This window comes from Peromyscus californicus, unplaced genomic scaffold (assembly GCF_007827085.1).
Source record: "Peromyscus californicus insignis strain IS unplaced genomic scaffold, ASM782708v3 Scaffold_17__1_contigs__length_78620276, whole genome shotgun sequence".
Lineage (NCBI taxonomy): Eukaryota > Metazoa > Chordata > Mammalia > Rodentia > Cricetidae > Peromyscus > Peromyscus californicus.
In genome coordinates, this window is record NW_026294469.1 from 53,024,915 (window position 1) to 53,043,031 (window position 18,117).

Genomic DNA, 18,117 nt, shown 5'->3' on the forward strand with positions numbered 1-18,117 from the left:
GATGAAGAGAATTTGAATCACTAAAAATGGTTGAAGGACATTTAAGGGAAACTGAGAAGTCAAGGTGCTTCTTGGCATATTCCACATAATCCTAGCATAAGCTGAAAATACCACAGGTAAAAAGTACACTTTCTACACTTTCTATAATATCAGTGTGTGGCCTAGCCTACTTTAAACATACTCAGAGCACTGAGCTAACAGCCAGGCAAAATCCTCTAACATATGGCATATTATAAAGTATTTAACACCTAAAATTTGTTGACTATTAAAGATGAAAAGCAGAATGCTTTCTAGGCTAATCTTTCATATGACTGCATAATGTCAAACATGGAACTATCCTAAATTGGGCATTATTTGTAATCCAAATTGCTACAGTATTAGCATCTCACTTCTCTGAGCAGGTCTATTACGGAAAGAAGCTTCTGATGTGAACATCAACAGGCTTCTGAAAGGAAGGTCACGAGATGGGAGCCTAGTGGGGAGAGCAGAGCTAGAACCAGAGTGTCTGCAAGCTGGTCCTTGAACAGGAGGAGGGATGGCATTTGTGATCCTTAGGACAGAGCAAGTTACACAATGAGAGAAATGAAGTACCCATAAACGGGGTTTGTGGTCATACTGTTCCTCGGTCCCAGGCCTCCATAACCTGCCGCCCTTACCTCACCTAACTCTGTTTTAGTATTTTAGCTATCAACCTATTTATACAATCAAAATTCAAGCTAACTGAGCCTAACCTCGTCCCCTAAATTTTCATCACCTGCTAAACTGAAGCTAAGTACAGCTTACTGACATTCTTCCAGGTTCTCGATCACAAATGCCTCATTTCCACCTGTCATTTTACTTCCTTGAAAAACAGGAGAAAATTTAATGGATTTAAAACTAACAACAAAAGAGAGCAAAACCAGTTGTAACTAGGACCCAAGCATCTAATTTTAAAAACTCATATTTTTACTATCATGTAACTCTACTAATACTAAATTCAGTATCTAATAATCATGGAAAATAGATTAAAAACCGCCTAAGGTATCAACTGTGAGAAGGAGATGTTCAGCTTTGAGAAAACAAGGCAGAGAAGCGGTTTGACAAGTGTTCGTTTATTGATTGGTGGGAACACAGCCCATCAGAACACATGGCATGCATTGGGAGAGGACCGAATCAACCGTGCACTGTGGCCATCCATAAACCTGCTGGGAGCCTGCCAGGCCGGGCAGATGGTGCCCACCCACGGATGTCACAGGCGTGACTTAGCTACCTAGGGCGGCTAAGATTCCAGGTGTAAATCCTTTTGGAGCGTATTACTTTTTATTACTCAGAATTACTTCAGAAGAGAGAAGCTTAGCCTGCACCCTACTCTTAAACTTAAGACTGAGGAGTTATCGGAATCATTTAAACAACCCATCATCCAAATCACGTTAATGCAAATTTTAACCCAAATCCCCTTTATAAATTTTTCTCTATCAATTCATACCCCTCAGAATCAGAAGCACTGTGTGGATTTAGAAAAGAATAGCAAATGTAAAGGACTATGTATTCAATTCCAGTATCTACAACTGTTGTACTATCCTAGATTTTTAAGTCATATGGCCAATTTCTCCTTTAGATGTTTGCTATAACATGTATATAATAAATTAAATAATTCCAGTGACATTTAAAAGGACAAAAATATAAAGTTGATGGAATATCAGACCATAATTAAAAACTATATAATCATATATGGTTTAATATAGTGATTGTACCCTACAGTACAATAAAATGTCTTCCCAACTAAAGAGTGACATGCCATGTATTTTCTCAAAATTTTGAAATGAGTATTTTTATTAAAGGGACATTGATGTCACTTGATGTTCAAGTCACACCTACTGCTTTTTATGATAATGGGAAGAAAAAACATGAAGACAGAAAAAAGCTACTACACCCAACAGGAAGTCAAGGGATGGTTTTGGATTTTTGTTCTTTTGCAGAGGCAGTCTTATCTTTTCATAAACATTTTCCCTTCCTTGGTGCTCCAGGGGCACTTGGTTATGGCCTGCAGCGCTGGACGAATCGAGGGTACAAGCACACATCTCGGATGTGATACCTGTTCAGAATCCAACTTAGGAATCTTTCCAAGCCCAAGCCATAGCCTCCATGAGGACATGTACCATATTTTCTCTGTTAAATAAATGAGAAGAAAGAGAAAGAATGTATGCTTACTTTAAAACTATAACCAATCATGCTTAAATTACTACAATGAGCTAACTTCCACAATGTAACGGTTAACTCACTGGAGTAATAATTCAAATCCACATGCCTTTATAAACCATGCAGAGAGGATAGCTCAGTACAAAAATACATCAGGGATGTAGAGCCACCCTAAAAGGAAGAGATGATTTCCACCTTTCAAACTAATTACCCTGATTTATCAGAGGAGAATGAAGAATAGTATTAGATATCGGTAGGACCTAATAATGTATTTGAAAACTGCAGCAGGGGCTAGCAAGGTAAGGTAGCTTAGCAGTTAAGAGTACTGGATGTTTTCCCAGAGGGCCTGGGTTCAAATTCCAGCACCCACATGGTAGCTCACTACTAACTGTAATGGCAGCTCCAGAAGAGCTGAAGTCTTCTCCTGGCCTCGGGGGCACTGCATGTGAAGCATACATGTGCACAAAACACCCACACACATCAAAAAAACAAAAACAACCTGCAGTGGATAAAGAACTTTAGTAATGAAACTGACTTATAACTTGGCTAAAGACAAAAACGGCATATCCTGCCGGGCAATGGTAGTGCACACCTTTGATCCCAGCACTCGGGAGGCAGAACCAAGTGGATCTCTCTGAGTTCAAGGCCAGTCTGGTCTACAGAGTGAGATGCAGGACAGGCACCAAAACTACACAGAGAAACCCTGTCTCGAAAAACCAAAAAAACCCAACCAACCAACCAACCAAAACAACAAAAAAGGGCAATATCCAAACGCTACAATGAAGCAAACACAGCTCGCCTGAATACTCATGGACTACCTGGGATTCTGGCCTCCAACGCAATACAATACAATACACTTCAATGTATGCCAAAAGTATCACAGTGAAAAGACTTGAAGAAGTTTAAACAATTGTTCTTACCTGATCTGTGTACCAGTAATAAGGAGCAGGGTCAATTCCTTCCCTTTTATAGCCTTCTAGAATTTCTTCACTATCCCAAGTACGCATGGAGCCACCCACAATCTCACCAACATTGGGCATCAACACATCCACCTTTAAATAGTAAGTCCAAAAGCAAATAAAAAACCATCACAATTACTGCCAGTCTATCAGACATGACTGCAAGGCTTTAAGGAAAACTACAATTAAGCTCCTAACTTGAAAGGAAGCCCCATGACTATGCAAAATTCAAGTATTACTCAAATTCTTTATCAGAAATGTCAACCCTGATCAGGGAAGTAAACTTTTTTTACTTTAATTACTGTTATTCTAGATTTATGAAATACTTGCCATGAGCTATATATATCTCATCCCAAATGACAGTTCCCACCCAGTCCCTTAAAAGAGCAAATTTTCTAATACTCATAGAATCATAAACTGACAGATTCAGTAAGTCGAGGATCCTCAGGACATCGCTGCATATAGAAGGACTTGATCTCCACAGGAAACCGACACAGCAGGATTGGTTCATTAATGGTGTCTGTCATCAGTCTCTCAGGAGCTTCGGGAATATCCTGAGGTTAAACCAGATTTCATTAACATTTAAAACTGCAAACAGAAAGCAGCTCTTCAGCCATCAGTCAGCCCTTGCTATGCTCCTACAGCACAGTAGAGAACGCATAGAGACCTAAAACCCTCAGACATGCATATAGGAACAATTTCTTTTCAAAAGGAATAAAACCTACCAAGGCTATCAAGTGAACTGTAGGAAGACCTGCTTCTTTTAACACAGCCCAGGAAAGGTACTGAGTGCTGCTAGCAAATGACCCCACTGCCCAGACATCTCTCAGCTGTGACAAGATACTGTTCAGTTGGGCTAGAGAGATGGCCCAGAGGTTAAGAGCACTGGAAAGGTCCAGAGTTCAATTCCCAGCAACACATGGTGGCTCCCAACCATCTATACTGAGATCTGGTGCCCTCTTCTGGCATGAAGGAATACATACAGGCATAACACCGTACACATAAATAAATAAATAAACAAACAAACAAGTAAGTAAGTAAGTAAGTAAAAAGGTACTGCTTGGTATCTTGGTCAGTGGCCAGATCCAAGCTGTCAAGTGAGTATGGCCCACTTAGTCGCCAGAGCAGAAGACCATCAGTGTATGCTCCAGGACACCACTGATCTGTAGAATACTGATGACACGCATCTTTAAACTGTTACCTGCACTCCTTTCCTGTCACAAAAATCACTCATTCAATGGTACAAACAGTCATAAAATAAACACCCGACATCAAGTTTCGGTGCTACCTACCATACCTGCAACAACAGTCAAGAAGTATTAGACGGTGACAACCCAAGTGAAGCAGTCCCTCTCCCAAACATCCTTCAGGAAACCACATTCAAACCAAGACGGAAAACTCCTGTCCCAGGAAAAACTGACTGAGAACTGGACAAGACTCATTGATTTAAGAGCTGAAACGGAACTGGGCTCTCACTGGCTCTGGTCCCTGAAGCCCTATGCCCTCATGTATGTGAGACAAGGGTGCATGGGGAACCACCTGATCTCTCAGCCTGCACCTGCCTCCCACACTGGGGGTTCTGTGTCAGGTGAATACACACCTGCAAACTAGTCCCTAGCTCTAGAGCCCTCATGCTGTGGGATGGCAGAAACACATGATATACACTGGCATGCACCAAGGGCTTCCTGTGCCACGGGCCCTTCCCACTTCATCTGGTAGAAGAGGATGTCACTTCAAGGTAGACATGAGGAACATCTGGGTCACTAGCCTTCAGTCACACAGCAGGCTGAGAGAGAAGCCCACCTGGGGGACTGGGACATCTGGGCTCTACAGCTGGTCACTGTTCCACTCAAACACACTAAGTACTAGGGAAAATAAAGTACTTCAAACTTGAGTTCAAAATTACTCTATACCTCATAAAATGAATTTACAAGACAGCAAGAGCAATGTGTGGAGCCCTGGTATGCTGTTTGTTCTCAATATAAATTCCTTCTTAATCCCAAGCCAAACTGCCAAGTAGTAGGTACACACATCTCACCTGTAAACACACACACACACACACACACACACACACACACACACACACACACACACACACACACACACACCAGTGTGCTAGGAATAGTGAAATACACAGGTCTGAATCAGTTATAACTACACTCCCAATGCATGCTCGGCTCCTAGCCAGGGAGGCTCGAGAATGAGTTGGCCAATGAAGGATCACATAAGAGGAAAAGGATGCTGTGTGAAAGAAGGAACGCTAATGTTTTAGAATTGCACAAAAAGGACAGTGTTCTAAAATTCACTTTATCATGAATCCAGATACTCTAAGAGGTAGTTTCTGCTATTACTGTTGACTTGAGGACCAGTCGAAGCACCCAACATCAAGGAACACCATCAACAACCTTATTAAGCACATAACACCCTCCAAAGCAACACGAAAGGGCTACATACGTCTCCAAATTCATAGAGCGTTCCATCTTCTTTCTTTACATCATGCTCCCTCAGCCACTCGATAGCATCTGAATAGTTCATCCGTCTGAAAGGCCGTTTAGGGGGTTTAAAGTTCTAGAGTAAAAAGGAGAAAAAAACTGTGTATAAAGGAAAGCACCCAGACTAAAATGTCTATTAAGAAACAAAAAGGGGGGCTGGAGAGATGGCTCCAGTGGTTAAAATATGGGCTGCTCTTCCAGAGGACCGGGTGTGATTCCTAGCACCCACAAGGCAGCTCACGACCACCTATGACTCTAGTTCCAGAAGTTCCAACATCCTCGTCTGGCTTCCAGATGCACTACATGCATGTGGTGCTCAGACATACAAGCAGGCAAAACACCCATGTACATAAAATAAAAGTGCAAGTAGGGAATAGGAGTCGACACTGGAGACAGCTCAGCAGGTAAAGCCTTTGCCAGGTAAGCTTGATAACTGGGGTCTGCCCCGAGGAACCAAGGAAAAGGTGGAAGCAGAGAACCAACTCCACAGAGCTGTTCCCTGCCTTCCACATCATGTCATGGTATGAGCCGGCCCCCACACACCATAAACATATACAGAATAATAAATTCTTTTAAAAAAAGAAAACAGAGCGAGGCGGTGGTGGAGCACGCCTTTAATCCCAGCACTCGGGAGGCAGAGGCAGTCAGATCTCTGTGAGTTCGAGGCCAGCCTGGTCTACAGAGTGAGATCCAGGACAGGCACCAAAACTACACAGAGAAACCCTGTCTCGATAAAACAAACAAACAAAAAACCCCCCAAAACCAGTCCTCCAGATCATTAATATGAAAGAGAGGAAGAAGTACTTACTGACCGTCTCTTCTATAAGCTAAAATACAGTTACTGGCAATTATTAAGTTTAGGTCTTCAAAACATTACCTATTATTTCAGCTCAGCAAACCTACACAAACTGAGAGTGACTCTGTCCTCTATCAAGACTGGAATCCTTGCACTTCGAGAACACACTGCACCTACCGGGTTGAGGTCATACACGATGCTTGCCACTGGTGACTTTAAGACTCTGTCCACCACGTCACACACGAGGTCCTCTAAGCGGTTCAGGAGGTCCTCAAAGGTCAGGAAGGGACACTCGGCTTCCACGTGAGTGAATCTGAAGAAGAGACACAGCTGAGCACAGCTCTTCTTTTAGACGACGTTCTCTCCAGCAAAGGTCTGGACCTGGGGGAGCTGTCCAGAAAGGAACCAATGCCCTGCTCTCACAACCCTCACTGACTGGTCAAGGAAAAATCAGAGAACGGACTTTGGCTGTGGCTTAAGGAGCCAGCTGCCTTTTCTTGCTTCTTAGGCAGGGTCTTATAGCCCAGGCTGGCCTTGAACTTGATTCTCTTGCCTCCACCTCCCAACTGGGATTACTGGCATGTAACCATGTAACCATGCCCACTACTTTTACGTGGTGCTGTGGACAGAACCCAGTGCCTTATATAGGCTAAGCATTCACTCTATCAGCTGAACTTCATCCCCAGCCCGAAGCGCTGCTTAGGTAGGACAATTTCATACTCAGCCAGGTGCCTCCGTGTTCTCGACTGTTCGGCCCTGTATGACTGGGCAATACAGAAAACATCCCCCAGGGCCGGAAGGCAGGTCTCCAGGTACAACTGGGAAGACTGGGTCAAAAAGGCTTCTTCCCCAAAATAGTCGAGCTTGAAGAGTGTGGCCCCCCCTTCCACCTGCGTCTGCACCAGTGTCGGCGTGGTAACCTGTGAGGGTGAGAAAGAGCAAACAGGTCTGCTGTGGCCGTCCCTCCTCCAAACAGCACAGGGAATCACTTGCAAAAGATGACCTGTAACAGGCACTTACTTCACAGTACCCCCTGTCGAAGAAGTGATCCCGAAAGCACCTGGTGATCATGGAGCGTGCTTTCAAGATTTTGGACATGTTCTCTCCTCGGATCATCATGTGCCGGTTGTTGAGCTGGACATCTACATCAGACTCCTCATTGATCAGGTTGTCAGCCCCTCCAGCTGGGGCCAGCCCCACCAGTTCCCAGAAGTCACAGCTCAGCTCATGGCCTCCTGGAGCCTGTGGTTTTAAAAAGCAGAGGGGAAAAGCAGAGGAAGTGAGGACAGACACTAAACTGACAGTACTGAAGATCTTCTGCCCAAATTTTCAGTAAGGTTATTTTAAGAACATCGTTAGTAGTTTCAGCCTCCAAAATTAGAGACCAAGTAATTCAATGTTAAAATTTTACATTTACTTCTTTCCATGTAAACACACAGACAGACAGACAGACAGACACACACACACACACACACACACACACACACACACACACACACACACACTTTATAAACAAGACACATACTAAGAATTAAATCACCTCTAAATCCAGAACCTGGAGTAATCACTTACAACTATTAGCATCATGGTTTATTTCCCTAGCATTTGCCCAAACAGTTAGTCAACACACTTATTCATATTCCAAAACTTCAATGTGGAGCTTAAGAGCTAGTTCAGCGGCTAAGAGTGCACACTGCCCTTCCAGAACTGAGTCCAGTTCCCAGCACCTATGGAGTGGCTCCCGACCACCCTTAACTCCAACTGCAGAGGGTCTGACACCTCTGGCTTCCGAGGGAGTCTGCACTCGTGTGCACACAGCACACACCAACACACACATATACATAACTGAAGTAATAAAAAATAAAGTCTTAAATTTAAATGGCAAAGTTTTACTAAAAGCCGCTTATCTATTTGTCTACTTGGAAAAAGATAATCAAAATTTCCCCTACTGACTCCACACAGTAATTCCTCCTAAAAGCCTCAGCTCACGGAACATGTAATTATCTTGTTGCCAGACACTGGACAGCAAGGAACACCATGACAACCACTCCATTTGCAATTACATCACTTCAAGGACAGCTCGGCGAACTTCACTCAGACACTCCTTTCTATGACAGGGCAGGCTTTTCCATGAACTCTGAGACCAGGAGTCTTTGCTCCCTCTTGTGGTTAATATGCTACATTTGTAGGTTTCTTTCCTAGGCAACAATTACGACAGTCGTTATTCGAATTGTAATTACTGACAGGTAACTGTTAGTAGAATGGGTTATCTGTCCTTAGTTAAAGCACAAATATATCCTTATGTTCATTTTTTTCTCTTTCTTTCTGCTTTCTTTTTTAAAACAAACTACCAATTCCTGTTCAAAGGGTTTCAGTTTAGACCAGTGTTTTCTGAAATTCTGAGTGCGCAAGCTTTTAGTTTTTATTCCTACCTCACTGAAGTTATCTCCATACCCACAGCAAAGTGGCTCCACAACTAACCCGGAGGATTAGGAAGGAATGAAGTTGAAAAGCTAAGTTCCTTTTTGTTTTTTTGAGGCAGGGTCTCACTATGTAGCTCTGGCTGTCCTGGAATTCACTATGTAGAGTACACTGACTTCAAATTCACAGAAATCGATCTGCCTCTGTGTGCTGGAATCAAAAAGGATGTGGGCCACGACATTATTTTGATTTGATTGTGAGTCCTGCTCCCTCTCAAAGTCACACTGACGTTTACTTGCTAGTGCAGCAGCAAGGGCAGGTGTTCAGGTCGGAGACCCTGTGAATGAGCTCCATCAGTACCTCAGAGGTGAGTAAACTGCTAGTGATCACGAGACCAGATTTGTCACACACACAAGCCAGTTCAGCCCCACCCCAATCTACTGAATGCATTCTTTAGCCTTGATGTATTCAGTAGTGGGATGTCACAGCAAGAAAGCTGTCACCAGAAGTAGCCCCTCTATCGTGGGACTCCCCAACCTCCAGAACTACAGGAAATTTTCCTTTTTTTTTTTTTTTTTTCATAAATTTCCCAGTCCATGAGACTCTGTTACAGCTACAAAAAGCAGACTAAGACGAAAATGTTAGCATACATATTTTACTGGAAAAGGACACTACAGTACTTCACACTTGTGTATTTATATGCCAAACACCAAAGGCACCAATAAAGACATTGGAAAACAAACTAGTAAATAAATACCCATTGCTTCACTCCCTGAGTTCGCCTCACTCACCTGCTTGCCCTTGGGAGTTAGGTTTAAGGTTCCGTACACTGCCACACTGCTCTCCGTGGACAACACCACTCCATTGTAACACTGGCACTGCAAAGATGTCAAAGGTCACACTAGGCTATATGCTGATACTCAATATTCTAATGCAGTTAAGGGAATTATTCACAAACAAGTTCTTTGGTCAAGTATTTATGAAGTCAGGATTAAGACAGAAAGAGAGAGAGAGAGAGAGAGAGAGAGAGAGAAAGAGAGAGAGAGAGAGAGAGAGAGAGAGAGAGAGAGAGAGCACACAAGCACTATTTTTGGAGGAGGCAGTAGTATCAATGTATCCATGCACCACATAATGTTTCTATTAGCAACGGAGCGGTACCTGTTCCCTACTAGGTAACTCATGTTACCTACCGATATCATAGCAAAATACACCCTGATAGTGCTCAATGAGATAGCTTACTGATGTATTTCTTAGACTGTGGTGCTATCATTCAGTAACAGATGGCTAGATAAAAACATATTTAAGTCCCTTTCCATGCCATGAATACATAAGCATAGAAGACACTGGTCCCATTTCACACCCACACAGTTCACCTGACTAACACGGACAGAGACCCTCTACACTATGATGACCAGCACATGCCGAAGTCATCAGGAGAAAAGTGATGGGCAATCTGACAACCGTGGGACAAGGCTGCTTACACCTAAAGCTACTAATCACAAAGACAAATGAGCATCATGTGCCTCTTGACATACCCAGAATAGAGCTCTGCACATGAAGTAGTCACGTGAGGGACAAAAACAAACAAACAAACAAAAATCGAACACCATCAGCCCCAACTTCCGTTACCAGACAGCGCAGCCGGAAGCACATTAGTGACACCATGGCAGGAATTAACCAAGCTCCTAATGGGAGACGCCCCAGAACTTCCGGGTTTTCCTCCCACAAATAAACTGGGAGCAGCAAGAAAGATAATGAGCCACAAGGGGTCCCTGTTAAGAATATGACATCCAGGGAAAAAGCCAGGACCCTCCATAAACTGGTGGTCACTCAGGCCAGGCCACAGACTCTCTACACTGTTCTGTTTTCTTATTTCAGAAATTTTTCATAGCAAAAAACCTTCTCTCTAGCTTTGCTAAAGTGTAATCAGAATTCTTTACATTTATGATACACGATGGTTTTGACATGGGTATCCATGTTAATACAGTAAAAATTTAAATTTAAAATTCTCTAACTTACAATAATGGACCCTATTCAACACAATCTTTCAGTCATATGTAAGATAAAAACTTACCAAGTCATCTGACAGGACACATTGAAGATAGCCCGTACCATCTCGCAACACCAGAAACATCAAATTCTTTCCTAGAAATGAGAGACAAAAATTCAGCCCTGGTACCTCATAATCCTCCCACGTAAAAGCAGCCCCAAGGTCAGTCATCGAAGTTCAGACCTCTCCAGGCCCTCTTCCTTTGACCTCCGCCCCCAAGCCTGGTCTCTGTGCACTTTATGTTCTAACCATACATGATCCGCAAGATCCACACTATTGTGGGACAGCAAGTCAGTCCAGAAAAAAGGTCAGGATGAAGTCAATTATAAAAATCAAAACTAAGATGCTGGGCTGAGGAGACAGTATGTGGTTAAAGTTCTTGCCTTTAAGTGTGAGGAGATTTCAGATCCCAGACCCCACGTAAATACCACGCCAGGTGGGTGTGGTACTTCTTCCCCCGTAATCTCAGTCTCCTTAGAAGAGACAGTGAGTCTCCGAGCAAGCTGGTTAGCTAGACCAGCTGTATAGGTGAGCTCTGGTTTGAGTGAGAGACCCTGCCTCAAACACACATGATGGAAGAGAGATCCTAGATAGTTTTAGATATCAATCTCAGGCCTCCACATACATGTCCAAACATATGTGTGCCACACACATTCAAACATGGATTCACACACAACGCACGGGAGGGGGTGGGAAACCAACTAGAATACTAACCTAAAAAATAAGATTAAAACAGACACACACACACTCACACATCTGTGATCACATTCCATTTCAGGCAGGGTCTGTCCTTATAACACAAACCTTGTTTCTCATTAAATAATTAAATTTCAATTTGAGGATGATGTACTTATTATACATCTCTGATCACTGTGATTACTAACAGTTCAAGTAATATCTAAATAATGTTCAAACTTTCATAGTCATATTACATGGGAACAAATCTAAGCTATAAATTACTACATCATTTAAAAGGACAGTATACCAAAAACCCAAACAAACCCGGAGAAATGTTTTTATGTCGTTCTTCATCTAAGACCAGGTTTATTTAAGATTGAAAAGAGGGAAAGAAAAACTACCCCACTCACCTTGCCTACGTAACCTGTGGACCCAGCCAAACACCTTCACTCTTTGGCCTCTATATCCTTCTAATGCACAAATCTTTACCTGTCGAATTTAAATGACAACTATCTGAATCATGTCATTTATGACATAGCAACATTTTCACTATTATTACATAGATACATAGATTGTAGTAAAGTGTTAAAAACAATCACTGCTGGGTGTGCTAGTAGATACATTTGATCCCAGCACTTACAAAGCAAAGCTAGGTGGATTTTTATGAATTCTAAGCCAGCAAGGGATATATAGGAAGACCTTTGTCAAAAAAGAAACAACAACAACAAAAAAACCCAAACCAACAAACCAATCAAACAAAAAACACCCCCACCACAACAATTAATAAAAAACCAAAACCAAAAAAAAAAAAAAAAAAAAAAAATCACAAATACAAAATTGTGGGCTGTCATTTTGCGTGTTCAGAATCAAATACCTTACTATGCTGGATTTAAAAAAAGAAGTCCTTTTCTTTTTTTTTGGTTTTTTCGAGACAGGGTTTCTCTGTGTAGTTTTGGTGCCTGTTTTGGAACTCGTTCTGTAGCCCAGGCTGGCCTTGAACGCACAGAGATCCGCCTATCTCTGCCTCCTGAGTGCTGGGATTAAAGGCGTGTGCCACCACCACCGCCCGGCAAGAAGTCCTTTTCTATTAGTGTAAAATTGACAATGAGAGATACCTAAAACTGTTTCAGAAACTATTGAAGAAAATCAGTTAATAAATGAATTCAGTTTGTCACAAGCGATGTGCCTGTCCCCCACAGCCTCTCAAGTCGCTCTGCACACTCACACACCAGGAAACTAAGACAGAGAGGAAAATGCAAAGAGGAACTGGGTGGTGCGTGGAAGTAGTAGAAGGTGACAGACACTTAGCCAGCGAGAACATTAATGGAGCCAAGCCAACTCACTTCTGGGTCAGCCATCTATGTGGGTTCCACAAAAAAAGCAGGGGCAACTTTCTTTCAAAGAATCATAAATGCTTCTTATGTATTTGTAAAACTTACAAAAATCACAGATTTCAACCTTTCCACTTTTGGGTGAGGAAACTGATACCACAGAAGGCAAAATCATTTGCCTCAAACTACCCAGCAAAGCCAGGTGGTACTCCACATCTGATGCCCATCAGTCAGAGCAGAATCTACTCATCACACAATTTCTAACTCCAGCAACAAAATGAACTTCTAAAAGCCAACCTCAGCACTCAGAACACTGTGTCTCTATTCCCCCCAAAAGAAAGACAAAACCATTAGAACAAAAGATGAGTATGCCTTGCAAACACAGAAGCATCTCGGATACAGCCACACCCACAGCACCAGAAATGACAGACACTTACACATGCCGGCTCCGGCAGGCTCGGGTCATTTTTAATGATAATTTTCTTTGCTTCCTCCAGGTTCTTTTCTCTTCGTAAGTTATCTTCTGCCTGATTTTAAAAACAATGCAATTAGTAAACATAGTTTTGGGTGTAGTTAACTATAAAAATGTGCACAGTGGCCAATTCATTAGTCACCTCTTTCTTCTCCCGAGAATCATTCTTCATCTGTTCCCTGTGCCACATCTTTTTAATGTTCTTCATCTGTGACTTAGAAATGACATCCCACCGCTAGAGAGGGACAGAGCATAAAGATATGTATCATCTTCAACACCTCTATGTGCACAGAAAAACTTATCATTCACAAAACATGATCCCAAAAGGTGTTGGCACACCCTACCTCGTTTTCCTTTTGTGAATCCACATAAATGGTGGGAAATGGCTCTTTTCCAACTGTCATCAAAGCCTTGGGGAGAGGGAGAGAGAGAAAAGATTTCGTTAATATTATACAAAGCTTAGTAACCAAAGCCACACCTGGATTATGAATCTGAGTATGACCAGGAGCCTAGAAAAGTATCAAGACCCAACAGGCAACAGGATGACTGGCTGAACCTTCTTCAGAAGGAGCTGACTCTAAGAACATCCAGGTCACACTACAGAAAACCCCAACCAGTTCATGCACACAGTAAGCGGCCTCCCGTGAAAGCAGGGTCAACCGGACACAGGGACAAACACAGCCATGCCAGCAAGAGGCAGCAGAGGGCAAAAAACCCCTTCGCAAACAATATCTGAAAGGCTAGTGACCTGTAAAATATCAAAGGAAGGACCTAAGACAGGCAGGTCTGAAACTCTTTCAACAGAATACCAGCCAAGTTACAAAGAAGGCTAAGCTCCATTTAATTTGAAAAATTCTTAGGAGGCTATATATTCTTTTCTCACCAATATTGGTATATTAGTCATTACTGTATTTCACTTGTGTTTTAAGTTAATATAAAAAATGAATTTAAAAAATGCTTGTTATGTTTTTACTAATTTAGTGTGTATGTATGTGTGTGTGGGGTGGTGGTGGTGGTGGTGGTGGTGGTGGTGGTCAGAAGACAATTAGGAGAATTCAGCTCCCTCTTTCCAACATGTGGGTCCCAGGGACTGAACTCAGGCTGTCAAGCCTGGCAGAGTCACCTTTACCCACTGAGTCATCTCAATGGCCCCCCAAAACTAATTTTGAACAGGGTCTCTAGCTCAGACCAGTCTTGACCTTGCTGAGTGCTGAGGGTGACCTTGAACTCCTGATCCTCCTACCTTTACTCTCCAAGTGCTGGAATTATAGGCTCAAGGTAAAGAGCCGTATCTTAGGAACCTCAAGCACTGTCCGAAAAATTTCCAGTGACTACATCAAAAAGGAAAAGAAATGTCTTCTCTCTGGAGATAAAATCTCAAGTTTATAAAACCTGACCTCGGGGATCCTACCAAGCGTCTAGTCTCTGCCTGTTTAGCCCCCATTAGGTCTATTGAGCTGTCCTGCTCCGGCTGCTCTTTGAGTCACATGTCCTCAACTGTCTGGTCCCATTCTTCAGCGAAAGGCTAGGGGCCATAAAGTTACAAAGGACAGTCACTGGGTGTATAAACAGCTAGGCCTGGGAGGAGACATTAACAACAGTTATTTAGGATTAGTTAAGACTCGCCCCCCCCCCCCCCCCCCCCCCCCCCCCCCCCCGTGCATACTAAATGACAACGTCCCCCACATACATAAAAAGAACAAAAGGAGGAATGCTCAAATGCCTGGAAAATCTCCACCCATTCCCAGAAGACACACTGAGCACTCCATAACTCCTTCATCCTCCTCCCCCACATTCTAAACCACCCAACCCCCAAGACCCGAGGAGCTAGCTTGCGAGTTTACCTCCCACTTCTACTATTTGTCACCTTTTTTTCCTTCACTGTTCCAAAACCAGGGGCAACAGAAACCTTAACCTTCTGGTGTGACTTAGTCCACCTCGCTGCCGGCTATACAGCAGCGAGGGATGTGCGAAGCTTCTAAAAACAGCAAGAGCTTCACAGTGAATTATCATAGGATTATAGTCTCGTACCACATCAATGATGGACTGCATGGTCAACCATGGCCCCATCAGAGCATAGTGGGAAGGATCACTGTGGCGGCCTACATTTTTTTGTAAGGACTCTCTACCTCTCATTAACACACAGTTGCATCTGCAGAGCCCTCGGAATTCGCTTCTTTCCTGACTGTGTGTACACTGATATTCACTTTTTTATGTCAGGATGAAAAGAGCCTATCATTCCATAACAGAAGGGCATACCCTGGAACTGCAACATTCCTCTTCGGAGGTCACCTAAAGTGTTCTTGGTTTTGGAAAGTCACAGGAGACGTCTCAATTGAAAAAGACTTCCCTCTTAAAAGTTAAAAAACAAGACCCTGGCATGACATATTAAAGTATGACCTGGCCTGACCTAAAGAGAAAACACTTCCAGGTTAAGAAGATTTGATGACTGATATTATCAGGCATCTATAAAAACAAGAGATGGCCAGATACAGATGCATAAAAAGAGGAGTGTCAGGGTCTTGCTCTTCCAAAGAGGAAACATCTAACCTCCCCACTTAGAGGGTAGCTAAATTCCAACATTCTGGCTCAACAGGTCTGTCAGTGAAAAATAGCGTGGTGGGGACACTTTGGACCACACCTTAACCTGATGGAGTTAGTTGTGAGCTGAAGAACTCCTGAGACAAGTGTAACAGTCCACTCAGAATGAGCTAACCTCACAGGATGCTCCTAGGCCCCGAAACAACAGTACATCGTGGCATTTTTGTCTTCAACTTTCAGGGTCACGAGTCTGCTTTGAGAAGTGGTCCATGGATAGGTTGCTGATATGTCAAGTCTTTTGAGTCTCAAGGTCAAGATGATCTCTGTACCATGATAAATAAATACATCAAGAGATCTCTCTTTAGACTCAACCAGGCATGAGTTCAGTGTGATTCAGAGGTAACTTTTACTGTTACAAGAGCTGAAAAACAGACAATCTGACGAATTAGAGAGAAAAAGTCCAGAGATGAAAACCTTGGAGAAAAGGAAAGTACCAGCTTTAAATGTTCAAAAAGAAGTTTGGGCTTTGATCTAACACTATTAAATCAACATGTTGTACACACCCTCTACTTTCCCTTTTGGGAGATTCTTTTCAAACGCTAGCATCTGAAATAAAACTATTGGGCTGGGGAGATGGCTCAGTGGTAAAGGTGACTGCCACTAGGCATGACGACCTGGGTTTGAGTTTGGTACCCAGCATTCACATGGGGGTGGGGGTGGGGGGGGGGGGGGTGGGACAGAACAAATGGCTCGGGTTATCTTGGGGTTCCATATCTATGCAGAGGCACACAAATACTGCGCTCCCCCACCCCATGAACAAAGGCAGTATTTTCTTTTTAAAGGATGAATGAAATGTAATTCTTGACAAGTCATTCATCACCAACAGCCATTACTAAACGTGGAGCGGTTGCCCTAATGAGGTTACCTTCAGGCCTGTTTTAAATGGTTTCTCCTTGGTTCCATCTCCCGTTGCATCATTTCCTTCTCGATCAGAGACATACAGCTCTGCTGTTTTTTAAAAGATGAAAAGTTACTCATCATTCACCACTAACTCTCAGTCACTTTACAATGCGGCTGCTTTATCCATTTTCTATCTTTGGAAACTGAAAAAGCATCTGATCCGTAAAAATTCCCATGGTCCAAAAGAAATCAAGGTATTATTTTTTCAAATCTCCCTTTTTAATACTATCCCACCTCCTAACACAATGAATTATAAATCTGACTTTTCTAAGTGAACTTTTTCATCGTTTTAATCTGTTAGCCCTTCTCTTTACTTGACCGTACAAACAATAAAGCCGGAGCTTTAAAATTCATCCTATCTTGATTAGATGCTGCACCTGAAAAGCCAGAGTGACCTGGGGAGAATTTATTTCACCTTCCTGTGCTTATTCTTTATCTATAAAACAAGGAAACCAACAGACATCTTACAGGGCTGTACGTACTGAGAATGAAAGAGAACAAGATGTGAATCAGGCAGCCCAGTAAACAGTGCACAGACAGCAAATGAAAACGTCGTTCCCTCTGCTTTCCAAAACAAACTCAAAACTCTGAGGTTAATCCGCAGAGGGCCTCACAACTGCTAAGTCTAGTTGTGACATCAACTCGGTGTCTAAAACCTCTATTTTTTACTGCTGCAAATCTCAGCAGAAAAAAAAAAAATGAGGCTGTGCCAAAAATAATTAAAAGTCTTAAATCTTTCCCAGAAGATCAGCTGGAGAAACTGCCTATTTGAAGGTTTCACCAGGTCGGAACGCCTTGCAGAGCCCCAGTCTCGGCGGAATCACGAGACTTTCGCAGCAGGGCAGGGCCAGAGAGGCGGTGGCCGAGGGACCCACAGGGCTGAATCAGAACCGGACCTGGGCCACCGAGTCCGGTGCCCAGGTGGCCCAGGTCTGAGGGTCTGGTGCGAAGGGCCAGAATCCCCCAAATATCTGGGAGTGCAGCCACGCTGCGCCAAGCACTAAAGGGAGTTCGGGAACTCAGCCGGAACATTTCCGTACCGGACCACAAGCCGGGCCTCACTCACCTAGTACCATCCCTGCGGTCGCCCTGATCACCTCCGAGGACATCGACTCTGCACCCCCACCGCCGCCTGGTCACCCCAGCGTGCACAGGCTTCCTTGACTGAGGCGTTGCATCATACCACCTAGAGCAGGCGTCGCGGATATGAGTCAGCGGAACGTCGGGCACCCATTGGCT

General features: G+C 43.3%; 1 protein-coding gene across 2 annotated transcripts; it reads right to left on the reverse strand.

Annotated features, from left to right (window-relative positions):
- Positions 1–1,070: 1,070 nt before the first annotated feature.
- Positions 1,071–18,078, reverse strand: Nars1 (asparaginyl-tRNA synthetase 1). Of its 2 annotated transcripts, none has more exons than XM_052742319.1 (15): positions 17,945–18,078; positions 16,844–16,926; positions 13,722–13,787; positions 13,520–13,612; positions 13,343–13,432; positions 11,985–12,063; positions 10,921–10,991; positions 9,638–9,724; positions 7,446–7,667; positions 7,146–7,345; positions 6,603–6,738; positions 5,592–5,705; positions 3,560–3,691; positions 3,099–3,230; positions 1,071–2,148 (listed from the first exon to the last, which is right to left on the reverse strand). In XM_052742319.1, exons 1-15 carry the CDS (start codon positions 17,985–17,987, stop codon positions 2,017–2,019), a joined length of 1,680 nt encoding a protein of 559 aa, XP_052598279.1. In that variant the 5' UTR covers positions 17,988–18,078; the 3' UTR covers positions 1,071–2,016. The 2 variants fall into 2 exon arrangements, with proteins under 2 accessions (XP_052598279.1, XP_052598280.1); XM_052742320.1 differs by having other exon boundaries at positions 16,844–16,923; positions 17,945–18,072.
- Positions 18,079–18,117: the final 39 nt, after the last annotated feature.

Bases quoted from the DNA above. Each gene is read 5' to 3' on its own strand.
- Nars1 (XM_052742319.1), bottom strand. From the start codon at position 17,987: ATGTCCTCGGAGGTGATCAGGGCGACCGCAGGGATGGTACTAG. The intron at 7,346-7,445 runs GTAAGTGCCTGT...TCACCCTCACAG, and splicing joins TCGACAGGGGGTACTGTGAA to GTTACCACGCCGACACTGGT. The intron at 6,739-7,145 runs GTATGAAATTGT...TCTCTTCTTCAG, and splicing joins ACACGGAGGCACCTGGCTGA to ATTCACTCACGTGGAAGCCG.